This window comes from Leuciscus leuciscus (assembly GCF_965113295.1).
Source record: "Leuciscus leuciscus genome assembly, chromosome: 2".
In the NCBI taxonomy this organism is placed as follows: Eukaryota; Metazoa; Chordata; class Actinopteri; order Cypriniformes; family Leuciscidae; genus Leuciscus; species Leuciscus leuciscus.
Genome location: NC_138726.1, coordinates 14,415,386 through 14,429,308, shown reverse-complemented (window position 1 = coordinate 14,429,308; position 13,923 = coordinate 14,415,386). Strand labels below are relative to the sequence as shown.

At 39.8% G+C, this 13,923-nt stretch overlaps 1 protein-coding gene across 4 annotated transcripts in view; it reads right to left on the bottom strand.

Annotated features, from left to right (window-relative positions):
* The window catches only part of dok7a (docking protein 7a), a 34,353-nt gene that overhangs the window by 14,701 nt on the left and 5,729 nt on the right, over positions 1 to 13,923 (bottom strand). For all 4 annotated transcript variants that reach the window (XM_082151777.1, XM_082151778.1, XM_082151779.1 and 1 more), the window contains exons 5-7: positions 9,112 to 9,231; positions 1,478 to 1,570; positions 34 to 821 (exon numbers count right to left, since the gene is read on the bottom strand). In XM_082151777.1, the coding sequence (XP_082007903.1) occupies positions 34 to 821; positions 1,478 to 1,570; positions 9,112 to 9,231 (1,001 nt within the window). The remainder of the gene's footprint in view (positions 1 to 33; positions 822 to 1,477; positions 1,571 to 9,111; positions 9,232 to 13,923) is intronic.

Sequence of the window (13,923 nt, the reverse complement as noted above, 5' to 3'; positions counted from 1 at the left end):
TTAAACTATAATAACCCTGAGTAGTGTGTGTACCTTGAGTCCTCTGCAGATGGGGCAGGTAGTGAAGAGCGATTTAGAGCCGGCAGGAGGAAGTGCACAGTTTGCACAATCACAGCAGCTTTTGTTACAAAAAAATCCCTGAGACTCCTCCCCTTTTATTAAGCCTTCCTTTGTCTTTGACTCCTCCCTTTTACCAAGCTCTAGAGAATGAATCAGAGCTGAGCCAGAATCTAATTGGCCGGGAGATTCTGAATTTTCTTCAGACTGTTTCTGGACAAATGGCTCTATAAGTCCAGTATCATTTTGAGATCTGCTACTATCTCTGTTGTCCTCTGGAGCTCTGGTGATCTCCTGCAGACTGCGGGGAGAGTCATAAAGGTATCGTAGCGAAGAGGGAATCTGGTACTCATGGTTGCACGTGCACAAGTGTTTCTCTGGGATAGCAGGTGGTGGCAGGTTGAACGGCGTTCCGTATTCCTCCCCTGGACCGGCAGCATCCAGACTGCCACTGTAGGAAGAGAAGCTTCCTGTGTAAGACGAGTGGCTTCCCGTAGCAATGCCGCTGTCGGATGAGTTCTGTCGGCCGGTTTCTTTTAGCTTCCTTGAGCGAACGGGATCAGTCGGGACCTGGAGTCCAGTGGAGAGTTTCTCCTCGACCTGAGATGCTTGCGGGTGAGGCGTTTCTGCAGAGCTGGGCAGAACCAGATCGGTCCACGGCGCAGGGCGACCGCTAATGCTGCAATCTGTGTCCGAGGTGTCAGATGAACCAGATATGCTGCGGTCATCTCCTGTCATCGAAGAGCCGAAACGGGAGCTGGAAGCTTTCAGGACAAAAGAGAGAGCAAAATTATTCATCCTGACTGCACAAATATTTGCTTCTCTCTTCACAGATACCTAAAAGAAGTGCACTTATTTGCAATGTGCACTTGTAGGCTAATTTGAGTTCTAAATGTACATTTTTAAACATCTGTACATGCAGATTATATAATATTAATTAAATAAAATGCCACTTAAGTGTACTTAAAGAGACACTTAATTTGATGAGTTGACTAACCTACTAAAGCACATGTAAAATACTTAATTATAATGTTAACTGTATAATGTTAACTGTTATTTGATATTACAATAAATAAATTTACTAAATTGCTAATTAATTTTAACAAATATATTTAATACATGACACGTTTTAATAGAAATGGCATGCTTTGGCAGTACATTTATCCATATTTCAAAGACAATACAAGCAATTATGAAATTACATAATAACTATATTCTTTGAAAGTACATTATTTCCGTAAGTACTCTTTTTAAATGAGTATTTAAATCTGATGCCATCATACAAACACATGATAACTCCTACAGATAACTGAAGCTTTACATAAATCCTCCAGATTGAGGTTCACCAGAGTGACATTTTGGATGTGGGTTTGGGGATCCCATGTGAGAAAAAGGTGAGCAAAACAGGAGACACAGTTACCTGTGCTGTGAGACAGTAGACTGAGTCTCCGTTCCAACTCCTCCGCTTCATGGTTTAGTCTGTCCTGCACTAAAGCTGCATTGACACTGGGCTCTGAGACACAGACAGAGCAAGTTAAAAAGAACTGTGAGAGACAGACAGCCAACACAAATACACAAATCAAGCCTTTTGCCACACAATTTACTGATATGACATGTAAACAAACAAAATAGGGAATGCTGTCTGACTTCAAGTGCTATTCCACTACTCTTTTCCTCGTAGGAAGTTGGAAATTCAGATTTTACAAATTGATTGAAATTGATTGTGTTATTTTTTATTTTTTATTAATTACTATTAAAGTATTGATTCATATTTCGATTTTTTTTAAAAGCTCTTATATACAGTGTATATATATATACACATACACACACACACACACTGAACAAAATTATAAACGCAACACTTTTGTTTTTGCCCTAATTTTTCATGAGCTGAACTCAAAGATCTAAGACTTTTTCTATGTACACAAAAGGCCTATTTCTCTCAGATATTGTTCACAAATCTGTCTCAATCTGTGTTAGTGAGCACTTCTCCTTTGCCGAGATAATCCATCCACCTCACAGGTGTGGCATATCAAGATGCTGATTAGACAGCATGATTATTGCACAGGTGTGCCTTAGGCTGTCCACAATAAAAGGCAGCTCTAAATTCTTCGTATAGAGTTAATCAGGGTGTTGATTGTGGCCTGTGGAATGTTGGTCCACACCTCTTCAATGGCTGTGCGAAGTTGCTGGATATTGGCAGGACCTGGAACACGCTGTAGTACACACCGATCCAGAGCATCCCAAACATGCTCAATGGATGATTCTTGCAACATGGGGCCGTGTATTCAAAATGCCATCAATAAAATGCACCTGTGTTCGTTGTCCATAGCATACACCTGCCCATACCATAACCCCACCACCACCATGGGCCACTCGATCCACAACATTGAAAATTATACTGGACTTATAGAGCCATTTGTCCAGAAACAGTCTGAAGAAAATTCTGAATCTCCCGGCCAATTAGATTCTGGCTCAGCTCTGATTCATTCTCTAGAGCTTGGTAAAAGGGAGGAGTCAAAGACAAAGGAAGGCTTAATAAAAGGGGAGGAGTCTCAGGGATTTTTTTTAGGCCTTTTGTGTACATAGAAAAAGTCTTAGATCTTTCAGTTCAGCTCATGAAAAATGGGGGCAAAAACAAAATTGTTGTGTTTATAATTTTGTTCAGTGTATATACATATTGACATGATCACCAGCTGGAGTGCCCTTGATAGCTACCAGAGGGCACTCTACCCCAGACTATTGCCACTCAATCAAGGACTATATTTCCCAAAAATGCATTTTTACTGCGTGATAAATAGAAGCAGCACGGCACAACATTTCATATGCTCATTGTCTCCAAATTATTACCAGAAATTGATAAATATTAAGTCTGCTGTTCAAAACAAATAAAGAACCAATGTAGGAGAATAGTTATTATGCTATTATTTTGAAGCTTGTGACATAAACACGCTCATCAATCCGATCACATGTTTGGCGTTCATGTAAACACTACGTTCAGATTCATCAATCAGAATGAATTCAGTCTGATTGAAACAAAAGTTGTGCATGTAAATGTAGCCACTGTGATGCCTAGTGTCATTCTATATTTCTGAGTGCTCATTTGGTTTCGACCCTGTGCCCTAGTGTGTGTTTATGACCTTTTGCCTGTTTTTGACTACGATTGTGGATTACCCTTTCAATAAATTACTGAATTTGGATCTTCAACCTTTGCGTCTCCAAGCAGTATATGACACACACATATACATATATATATGTGTGTGTGTGTGTGTGTGTGTGTGTGTGTGTGTGTGTGTGTGTGTGTGTGTGTGTGTGTGTGCTTTTGTTATTAGTTTTTCTTAAATATTTTGATTTCATATTACTTCATGTATATATGAAGACTTCAAATGCAAAAACTTCTAAGTCCATTTTTCTTTTAAATAAAATGTTTTATCGGCTCCTATGTTCAGGTTCAGTAAGGTCATTTTAATGGCAATGAGAGGGTTTTTAGTCAGTTATTGAAATGCCTTATTTTAAAAAATGTCACTGATAAGAGTAAAATTAAAACATAAAAATGTCAAACGGACAAGGTTTTTGCATATTATATACAAGGTTTTTGCATATATATATATATTTATTTATATATTTATATATATTTTTTTTATTACTCAACAGGTGAGTAATGTATTTTATTGAACAGAGAAATTGCCATATAGTTCTCTAACAGAGTTCATTGTAAAGCATAATCTATTGCGAAGAGTCATTTCATTACGGTTGTTGTAGCGCTGTGTTGGAATTTATGTTCAGGGAAGTACAGTGTCTATTAATGGGTATAGCTACCGTCTTCAGCTAGTCAGTTTGAGATCATTTCCATCTAAACTCTATATCTCTTAAGCCTAATAGTGAACATTTTATGAGCAGTAGGATAATCATATTTATCAGCACAGTCACACAGAGCCGAAGCACAACTAAAACAATGTTATTCAGCAAAATGCATGTAGTTTTGTTTTTTTAACTGCTAGAGGGCCAAAAGTTACTGTTAACCTTTTTTTTATAACTTAAGAAACAACAATAGTGCAATGGCCTAAAGGCTGCTCACATTCTTGTCGACATTATTTAGAAGGTAAAAGACAAAAAATTATTTAGCGCATTGGGAACATTGGGAACGTTTTGTAAAAAGTTCTGGAAATTTACTAAAATTGCGGATTCCAAAGTGATTCACATTATGGAGAAGCTCTGGTAATTATGACATCACCTTTCGTCCCATATTAATCCAAACCTGTTTCGAGTTTGGCTTAAGATGATACTGGTTCATTGAACTGATGGCTTGAGATTGACGACTAGAGAAAATCGCAGCATCGCCATTTAAAACTTATCATGATACGAGGGTCAGTGCTTTTTAAAACATTTACTGATATTGCTGCATCCATATTTGTCAATTTATGGCCTGACTGATGGATACACATTGTGTGTACTAGTAAACTACAGGGACACGTTGACCGCATGTAAGGGGGTTACAGCAGATCGCCTCAGTGTTTATCTAACACTTAAAAGTGCTATTAATAGAGCAGACATGTGGATGAGATGGCAAATAGCCAGAGAAGCACTGACGCTGTCAGATATTTGCTGATCATCACTGATCAACAGGTATCCTAAGGGACATAATAAGCACGGATGTGTCGAGTTGTTTCAAACATTTTGCATGCAAGTTTTCTGACTTCATTTATAGCAAAGCAATGGCCTAACATTGGCTGTCTACGTATTTGTCTTCAGCTAAGTATCAGGGCAATGGCCACACCTGCTGTGTTACAGGAACAGCTTTGCTTACATTACAGTACTGCGAGAGAGAGGATGAGGTTACAGCGTTCTCTGGGTTATCAGGAATGCTTGGGAATATAAACAGTGACTTTGACCCCTTGATCTCCCCTGTCTTCTCAGAATAGGAGAGATGATCAAGTTCTGATTGGTCAGGATGAGGTGTGAAACACTCTGATTGGCTGGGCCGATATGTAAACTCTTGTTAGTGTCTTAAATGTCCCAGTAAAAAGCCATAGAGCTGATCTTGCATGAATTATACCAGGGGCTTTTTAAAACTGGGGATTTAAATTTCAGAGAGAGAGAGAGAGAGAGAGAGAGAGAGAGAGAGAGAGAGAGAGAGAGAGAGAGAGAGAGATTTGACTTTAAAAATCTTTTAATTAAAAATTTTCGTAATAAATTACATAATTACATAAAACCTACACAAATTATCCACCACACAATTTCATAATAATAAATAATAAAAAATTTAATAAATAAAAATGTTATTCCACAGTTTAAAAACAGACCAAAACGACTCAATCTTTGTTTAAGGGAAATAAAAACAATTAGATATAAATTTGCAGAGAACCATCAATGTCAATTTCACATAAACACCTTTCCACTCCCCAAGTATAGTTAAAAGTTTCCATATCTTTAGTCAGTTGATAGTACGCATATTCCACCTTTAGCCTTGATTTGATTAAACCCTTTTAAATAGCCACTGCATCAGTTGACCCCACACCATTTAATTTACCTTTGCGTGACAGCCATATTGCCATTTTGGCCTGCCCAAACAAAAAAATAAGCATCATGTGGATCTGCTTTCTATTTTTGTTATACTTGGGTCCATAAATAAAAAGTACAGGTGAGAACACTTCTCCTAAATTTCTACACCATTCTTCTATTTGAGATAGCAAAGCTTCAAGTCTTCCACAGTAAAACATTTTTTTGAAACAGTTTCTGTTTGCCCACAAAATAGACACCCCTCCCCTACCTGTGGATCAATGTGTGCTCTGTTACACCGAAAACTAAACACAGTAACAAATGATGACGTCGATTTTACCATATCATTGTGAGCGCGAGTCCGATGATGAAACATTGGAAGAACTAGTTATTGAACCCGAACCTCCATCGTAAGGACGACTCGAGCAGGACGTTTCTCAGTGATACACTACTCAGTTTGAGGTACATTATGAGATGTTGCAACTGTAATTCCTCACCATCAGCATTAACAAGTGAATGTCCATCAACAAACCGATTATTTTACTTATACTTATTTATTTACCGAGTATTTTTCTAATTTATTGCGGTAAACATATGGGAACTGTATCAATAACAGTGCATACATTAGCTGAGCTCTAGCATGAATGACTGATGTAACATAAACGTTGGTAAAACAAATCTTGCTCCATGCTTAATTTTTTCTCAAAGTAGTGAGAATGACAGACAATCTGCATTAATAGACATGGTTTTAGGTAATAGTGGCCCACAAACTGATTAGCAGAAGTATTTCAGTAAGACAGTAATAATGTTAGTTAGCCAGAAGCAGGAGACCTACACAATAAAAAAATAAAAATCAAAACTAAGTATTTTGAACACCATCTTTCAAGAGCAAACGGTTTGTGAATCCTGCACTGAACTCCGATATTTAAGAAGCAGTCGTCAGTGAAATAAAGGCAACACAGCAAAAGTTTAGTATTATACTGCTGTGATATTGTGGTAAAGATGAATTTTAACCACTGATTCTTCACATGCTCGTCCTTGGGCAGCGGAAAAAAAAACTGGCTTTACCTTCACATTGTAGAGCACAGCGTATTCTCGACATGATGCTATCCAGTATCCACAGGAATCAGCTGCAGGTTTGAGGTTCAAGTTTTCCCTGGTGTCTGCACGTGCAATTAGTGGGCGGGCAAATATGCTAATGTTTCGTCTTGACGTCACAACGAAATGGCTCGTTTGAAAAACGATTCATTTCATTGACTCAAAGTCGACTCTTACTTTTGAAAGACAATAACTTTATATATGGTGCACTTTAAGATTTAAAACTTTGCAGGATGTTTTCATTCACTTACAGCTATGTTACACACTACATGAAAGGTCATTTTCAAAAATCCATAATAGGGGCCCTTTAACCAACGTACAGTTGGAAAACGGAATTGAAATCGAGCATTTGAGCAACCGAACACACATCTCCAACCCCTATTGCTCCGTTATGTGTCAATGTTTGCTTTGGCCAGGTGGTATTTATAGCATGGGGGCGGGATGCTTCAGATTCTAGAGAGCATTTGATTGGACAGAAGATGTGATGAGAAGCTGAAGTCCGCGGTGATGTCATAAAAATCCATGATCCATTTTAGCGGCAGTGAGAGACTCTGGGCCCTATTTTAACGATCTGAAACGCAAGTATCAAGCGCAAAACGCAAGTAACTTTGTGGGCGGGTCTTGGGCGCTGTTGCTATTATACCGGCGGGATAAATTACTCTTGCGCCCGACGCAAATCTAAAATGGGTTGGTCTGAAGTAGCATCATTATTCATAGGTGTGGTTTGGGCGTAACGTGAAATAAACCAATCAGAGCGACATCTCACATTCCCTTTAAGAGCAGGCGCTCTTGTTCTATAGCGGATTCCTATTTTAACGGCGGATTTGCCAGGCGCGCGCCAGCAGCGGTTCACAGCCGAGGAGAGCGACGTTCTCGTCAGGGCCGTAAAACACAGAGAAGTGACATTGGGGATGGGAGAAACACACCCAAATTAGCTTCGGTTAAACAGGCGTATGATCATTTGGGTAAATGTGTAAGCTAGATGTATGCTTTTATAATAAACTATCTATTTATCTATCTATCTATCTATCTATCTATCTATCTATCTATCTATCTATCTATCTATCTATCTATCTAAATAATGTATGATTTGAAAAAATGAAAACGGCTGCTTCTGTGTGAGAGAATCAAAGTGTATGCGCGTTGTGCACACGCTACATTGATTATGACCAAGCATGCGCCCTTAAAATAGCATATGAATAACATGCACAACGCGCCACTGACTTTAAACTAGTTTTTTTCGGTTAATGGCGGAATTGTTTTCTAAACCTGCAAAATAGCATGAGGGAACGTTTGCGCCAGAACACGCCTCCTCTTTGCGCTGAACCGCCCCCGGGAGCGCAAGTGTATTTCTTAGTTAACCGACTTGCGTCTGTGGAGGGAAAAGGCCGCTGTGCGCGGGTGCAAAATAGGAATGATTCGTGTGCAAAGTCAATTGCGCTGGGTGCAAGATAGGGCCCTATAAGTTTTGAATGCTTATATCTCCTAAATGTGAATTTTGTCATTGTTTTGGAACACACAAGCTTATTCATAACTTTAAGGCTAACATATTCATTTTCATAATCAATTTTTATTTCAGAAGGCCTTTAAGTGGGTTAAGAAATAACGGTCATGAATATGTACTCTTTAAAGGCACAATATGTACGATTTTGGATTAAAATATCCAAAATCCACTAAAACAATGTTATATATTTTGAAGACTTGTGTACTTACATTTTTCAAAATGTTTCAAACAATGCTTAAATCCAGAGAAATACACAATTTTAACCAGTGTAATAGCCAGTGCCATTGCGTCGCCTGTCAATGTCATATCCGCCTTACCCTTGATTTCCTGATTTACTTCCGTAGAAATTACTGTACTGTAGTAACAGTAATACAGCATTTTCTATACAATATATTTAAAAATTAATTGCATGCAATTTTAGCAACACATGTCATCCAGCTTTTATAAATATGATGTTCTAATATCGAGCTAGCTTACCCCACAATTTTAATTAGTCAAATAAAGTGACCTATATGAGTAGTAATTCAGCACTTGTGGCTGTTTCATTAGAATTTATTAAAATAATGTGAATTTAAGTGATCAAACGTAACTGTAACAAAGTTCAAGTTCATGGAAGAAGGAGGCGGGAACTGGCAAACGTTAAACATAACTTTAAAAATGAAAATAAAATATAGAGCGGCAGCGACCGGCTGCGGCATATAAACATAATAAAAGCTCCAGAGCTCCTCGGTGGGACTAGAGGTCGGTGTGTCATGCAGGTATCTGTCTCTTTTTAACATTCGCTCCACTGGCTTTCCGTGTTTGTTTTAGATAGATAGACAAACACTGAAAACAGACAGACTAACCAGAGTTTGATGCATGTAGCTTGAAAGCTTTAGGAGTTTGGCAACAGATGAGGCTTTAATCTGATATAAAGACACATACTGTACATGTCACAGTCATACAGCACTGACCTGGCAGCAGTGGCTTCAGTCCAAAAGGGCCTCTGGACGGGGAAATGCCACGAACAATACAGTCAAACAGAAAACTGATCTGCTCGCCCTCAGCACAAGACAAGAAGAACACGCCAGCCCCTGCACACAAATACACACAGATGTTAAAGGGAGAGAATCCTGTCATCATTTACTCATGTTCATCTCTCTGCAAATTTAGGCAAGTTCATTATTGTTGCAACCATAATTGTAGTATAAAACGTGGCGAATGTTGATTTTAATTACAATCAGAGCATACGAGCGGAGTGGAATGGGGAGCGGTAATATTTCCTCAGGATCGGAGAGTGCCTTTCTGAAGATTCTGCTCAGCTCGCTCAGTCCCCTATAATACTGTATATGGATGGTCGAAAAAAATTTTAGGCATGTCACCCAAAACATTTTAAAATAAAATGACAGAGGCCGGATGCCAAAGAACCGGCAAACAAATCTGTTTGTGCTTGAAGAGTTTGGCCAGTAATACACATAGGCCTACTGTATGTGAGTTCATAATTTGTGCTGTGCATTAGGGAATGCAAATAATCAGATTAATGAAAATTGCATGTAGACAGGAGTGAAGATGTTTGCTTGTCATGTAAACATCTTGCTGAGATTAAGTCCTTACTCTGATTATTGGAAATAATCATATTACTGGTGCACATGTAAATGTAGTCATTGCTGGTTTTCGGTTGCAGAGATAAAGCCGACGATTTTGCATGTCTATGGATTACATAATCTGAGAATATTTGTTTTCCACTTGAATTGGTTGACAATCGCTTGACATTTCAAGATTTTTATAGATATATTTCTCATGTCTGTGAGGCAAGTATACGCTGAATTTTGGCTTATATTTTGACACGCTCAAGTTCACAGAAACCGAGGTGGCAGAAAGCGCATCCTGTTTATTTTCTTTATTTTACAAAGGCACAACATTTTCTTTTTATTGTGAGTTTACACAAATAAAAGTAGACCCTTTACAGTTTATGTATTACTCTTATCTGTATGAACAAAAAGTAGGCTATTTTAAGTTGTTTCGGCTGTTGTCAGGAAAAAATGCTAGTGATCGCACCGGCACCTCTATCTCATGCAGAAAACGTGCTATACTTTAGCTTCCACACTTTGCACAAACACTTGGATATGCGCCAAATAATAGCGCACATTTATCTATTTTATATTAATAAACCAATAAAAAAAAAAATGTTCTGTGTTTTCAGCTAGAGTGATGAAGTTTACGATGCTAACAAGCTTTCAATAGATGTATTTCTCATGTCTGTGAGGTAAGTTCATGCTAAGTTTCGGTTTATTTTTTGATGCGCTCTAGTTCACGAAGACAGAGACGGCAGAAAGTGCATCCTGTTTGTTTTCTTTATTTTACAAAAGCGCTTTTGTTTATTTTCTTAAGTTCTTACTGTGAGTGCACACAAATCAAATTTGTCAGATTCAAATTATGTACTACTCTTGATGTAAGACCAAAAAGGACAGAGTAAAATGCAAAAAGTAAAATGCAAGTGATCGCGCCGGTGCCTCCATATCATGCAGAAAGGGCGCTAATACTTCAGCTTCCACACTCCACACAAACACTTGGATACGCCACCTCGCCTGAGCCAGGATGGCCGCCGCCACGCCGATACCTGTTCCTGTTCCCCGTTCTGTTCCTAGACCTGTTCCTGCTCCAAGGACTGTCCATGTTCCCAGACCTGTTCCTGCCCCAAGGACTGTCCATATTCCCAGACCTGTTCCTGTCCCTGTTCGAGTCTCATCCCGCCGAGACCGCCCATCCAGAGTCTTCTGTTCCCGAGCCTGTATCTGAATCTGTTCCTGAGTCTGAGCCTGAGTCTGTTCCCGAGCCCGAATCTGTTCCCAAGCCGGAATCTGTTCCAGAACCTGAGCCTGAGCCGGTTCCTGAATTCCCACCCAGCCTCCCTCTCCCACCTCCTCACATCTACCACCTCTCAACCCTTCTTCCGTCACCCCCTCAGCTCCTCTAACCACCTTCGGGGAGGTGGGGTCGCCGTGGGTCTGCCAGCCTGCAGCTCCAGCCTGGTCGGTGGATCCCCGGTCTCCGCCTCCAACCTCCAGGACTCTACCTCGGCCCGTCGATCCATCAGCTCAACTGTGGCCCATCAGTTCACCAGTTTCGCCAGGCTCCCTAGTCTCTCCGGATCCACCTTGGTTGCTCGTCGACCTACCCTCGCCTCTGGACTGCACTCCTCTGGCTACGCCTCATCCCTTCGTCCCCCCGGCTCCATTGGACTCCTCACTCCCTTCTGTTCCTCCTTGGTTCTCACTCCCTCTGTCTCCACCACACCCTTCTGTGTCCCTGCCTGCACCTCAGTCGTCAGGCTCGTCGGCTCTCTGGCTCCACCCTGGTCTCCTCGGCTCTCTGGCTTCACCCTGGTCTCCTCTCCCACCTTCTCCGCCCCCGTCAGTCGGTATTTTCAGTAGTCACATGTCTTCCTTTGTTCTTTTCCCGCCACTCCTTCGTATCCATGGTTACTGTCATTTAGTCCATCTGTATCACCTGTGTTTAGATCATCATCATCATCTTCATCATCATCATCTATGTCACCTGTGTTCTGTTAATCAGTGTTTGTATTTAGTTCCATTCTGTTCAGTCAGTCTTTGTCCGATCTTCGTCGTATTTAGCATGTGTGTACCTTCTGCCTGTCTTTGCTGTACCTGTTAGAATTATATTGTAAGTAAAAGTCTGCATTTGAACTTTTTGACTCGTCGTCTTCTGCTTGCACCACACCGTAACAGAATCGGAGTGCGTTTTTGCTGACAAAGATCTCGCAACTCCCCATCCTTCTTTTGAACTATGAAGTACCGGCTGTAAAACTCATTGTCTCTTTTATGACATTAGAATTTTAAGACATTCTATGGCCTTTCACCAAGAGAGATTGAACCTTCTGTTCCAGCACCTGAGTCTGATCGGGGCTGACATTGTAGATAGGACCCTGTTGAGGTGGATGAGAACCAAACTTAATTATCGTCACTGTCGGGCGGAAACCTTGTATGTCCAAATTTGGTCAATTTCATATTTTTTCACAAATCGATGCTATTGGTCAGTCCCCACGTGGTTCTGTTATTTTTACAAATTATTAACCAATCTAAAGTGTTGAAAATAGCTTGAGAGCAAATCTCGTAACTCCATTGGACACTTCAACTGTCTGAGAATCCTCGTAACTTCACCTCTTCTTCACTCCGCGGCGGGAGCCTCGCGGCATTTTGTCTCCTCAGGATTGAAACTCGCAACGATTAAGAAACCCTCGTCGAGCAACACGTAAAGCAAGCCTTAAATCTGATTTTATCTGTGTTAAACTATGATATCAGTTATTGATGTATTTTAAATGTCTACGTATTACTAGGCTTATTATACTTGTGCATTGAAGTTTTAAAGGGGTGGTTGAGTGTGATTTCACTTTTCTAACTTTAGTTAGTGTGTAATGTTGCTGTTTGAGCATAAACAACATCTGCAAAGTTACAACGCTCAAAGTTCAAAGCAAAGGGAGATATTTGCTTTTAAAGAAAAGGACTACAACAAATGGCTGGTTGGGACTACACGACATTCCTCTCGGGTTAGTGACATCACTAACCCTAGAATTTACATAAACCCCGCCCCCGGGAACACGCAGTCCATGTTGAGAAGAGGAAAAGTTGTTGTATAAGAGTACATTTGTGAGTAAGCTCAAACTTTAGCATCCATCTTTTCACATGCAATAGAAAGTCACTCTGTGTGCATCTCACAACAGTTCCTATTCAAGCGATTTATAGATTTATCATGACAGAATATCCTAATTGAAGATAGTTAACTCCACATCAGCAACATAAATTCATCAACTAACCATTCAGAGACGTCCTGTTGCATTCTACATGTTGTCACTTCTTCTTGAGTCTCTCCATCCTTATCTGACTCCGTTTAACATTAAATGCAGAACAGTTTCTGATATTTTAGTGTGTCTCCGTGAGGTAACAGCAGCTGCTAACAGACACGAGCTCTTGAAACCCCGCCATCTGCAGCAGCTCATTTGCATTTAAAGGGCCAGGCACAAAACGGTGCGTTTTTGCAAACCCTCAAAAATTGACAACTTTAACTTGCTATATAAAAATATCTGTGGGGTATTTTGCGCTAAAACTTCACACACACACTCTGGGGACATCATAGATATATTTTACATCTTGTGAAAAGGGCATTATACCACCCCTTTAAAATGTATCTAATATAACACTTGAATTGAATTAAATGTTTTGGATACCAGCTTTAAATTATTGTTTTTATTATTATTTTACTGACTCGAAGTTGGCACTGTGCATGTAAAATACCCCAAGTAGCAGGTTTTATTTATGGGAGAAAAAGGGTCTGTCTACTGGCGCCAGTAAGTTAAGCCTATTTTTGCATAACTCTGTCTGTTTTTTAGACAATAACGAGTGAAAATAGTTAGGTTAGATACATTTGAGTAGGCTTGTTTTGTTAAAAATCGATAGCTGTAATGCTTCGGTGCAGAAGGAAGCCCGTGAGCCACGAAGGTAAGTTTGCGTGCAGATTAGGCAAATTTCCACCTATTAGACAACGTTAGTCAGCTCATCATTTTTTGTTCTGCTTCACTTATAGCTCTTAAACCTTTAAAATGGAGTTTAGGAAGATGTATGTTTATCGCGACCGCCGATTTTGTTTGCGTGCAAATAGTAATTTCCGCCTATTTTAGACAGCCTAATATTTTGGTATTGCATCACTCATATCTCTTAAACGTTTAAAATGGAGTTTAGGAAGATGTATGTAACCACAACGATTTGAAT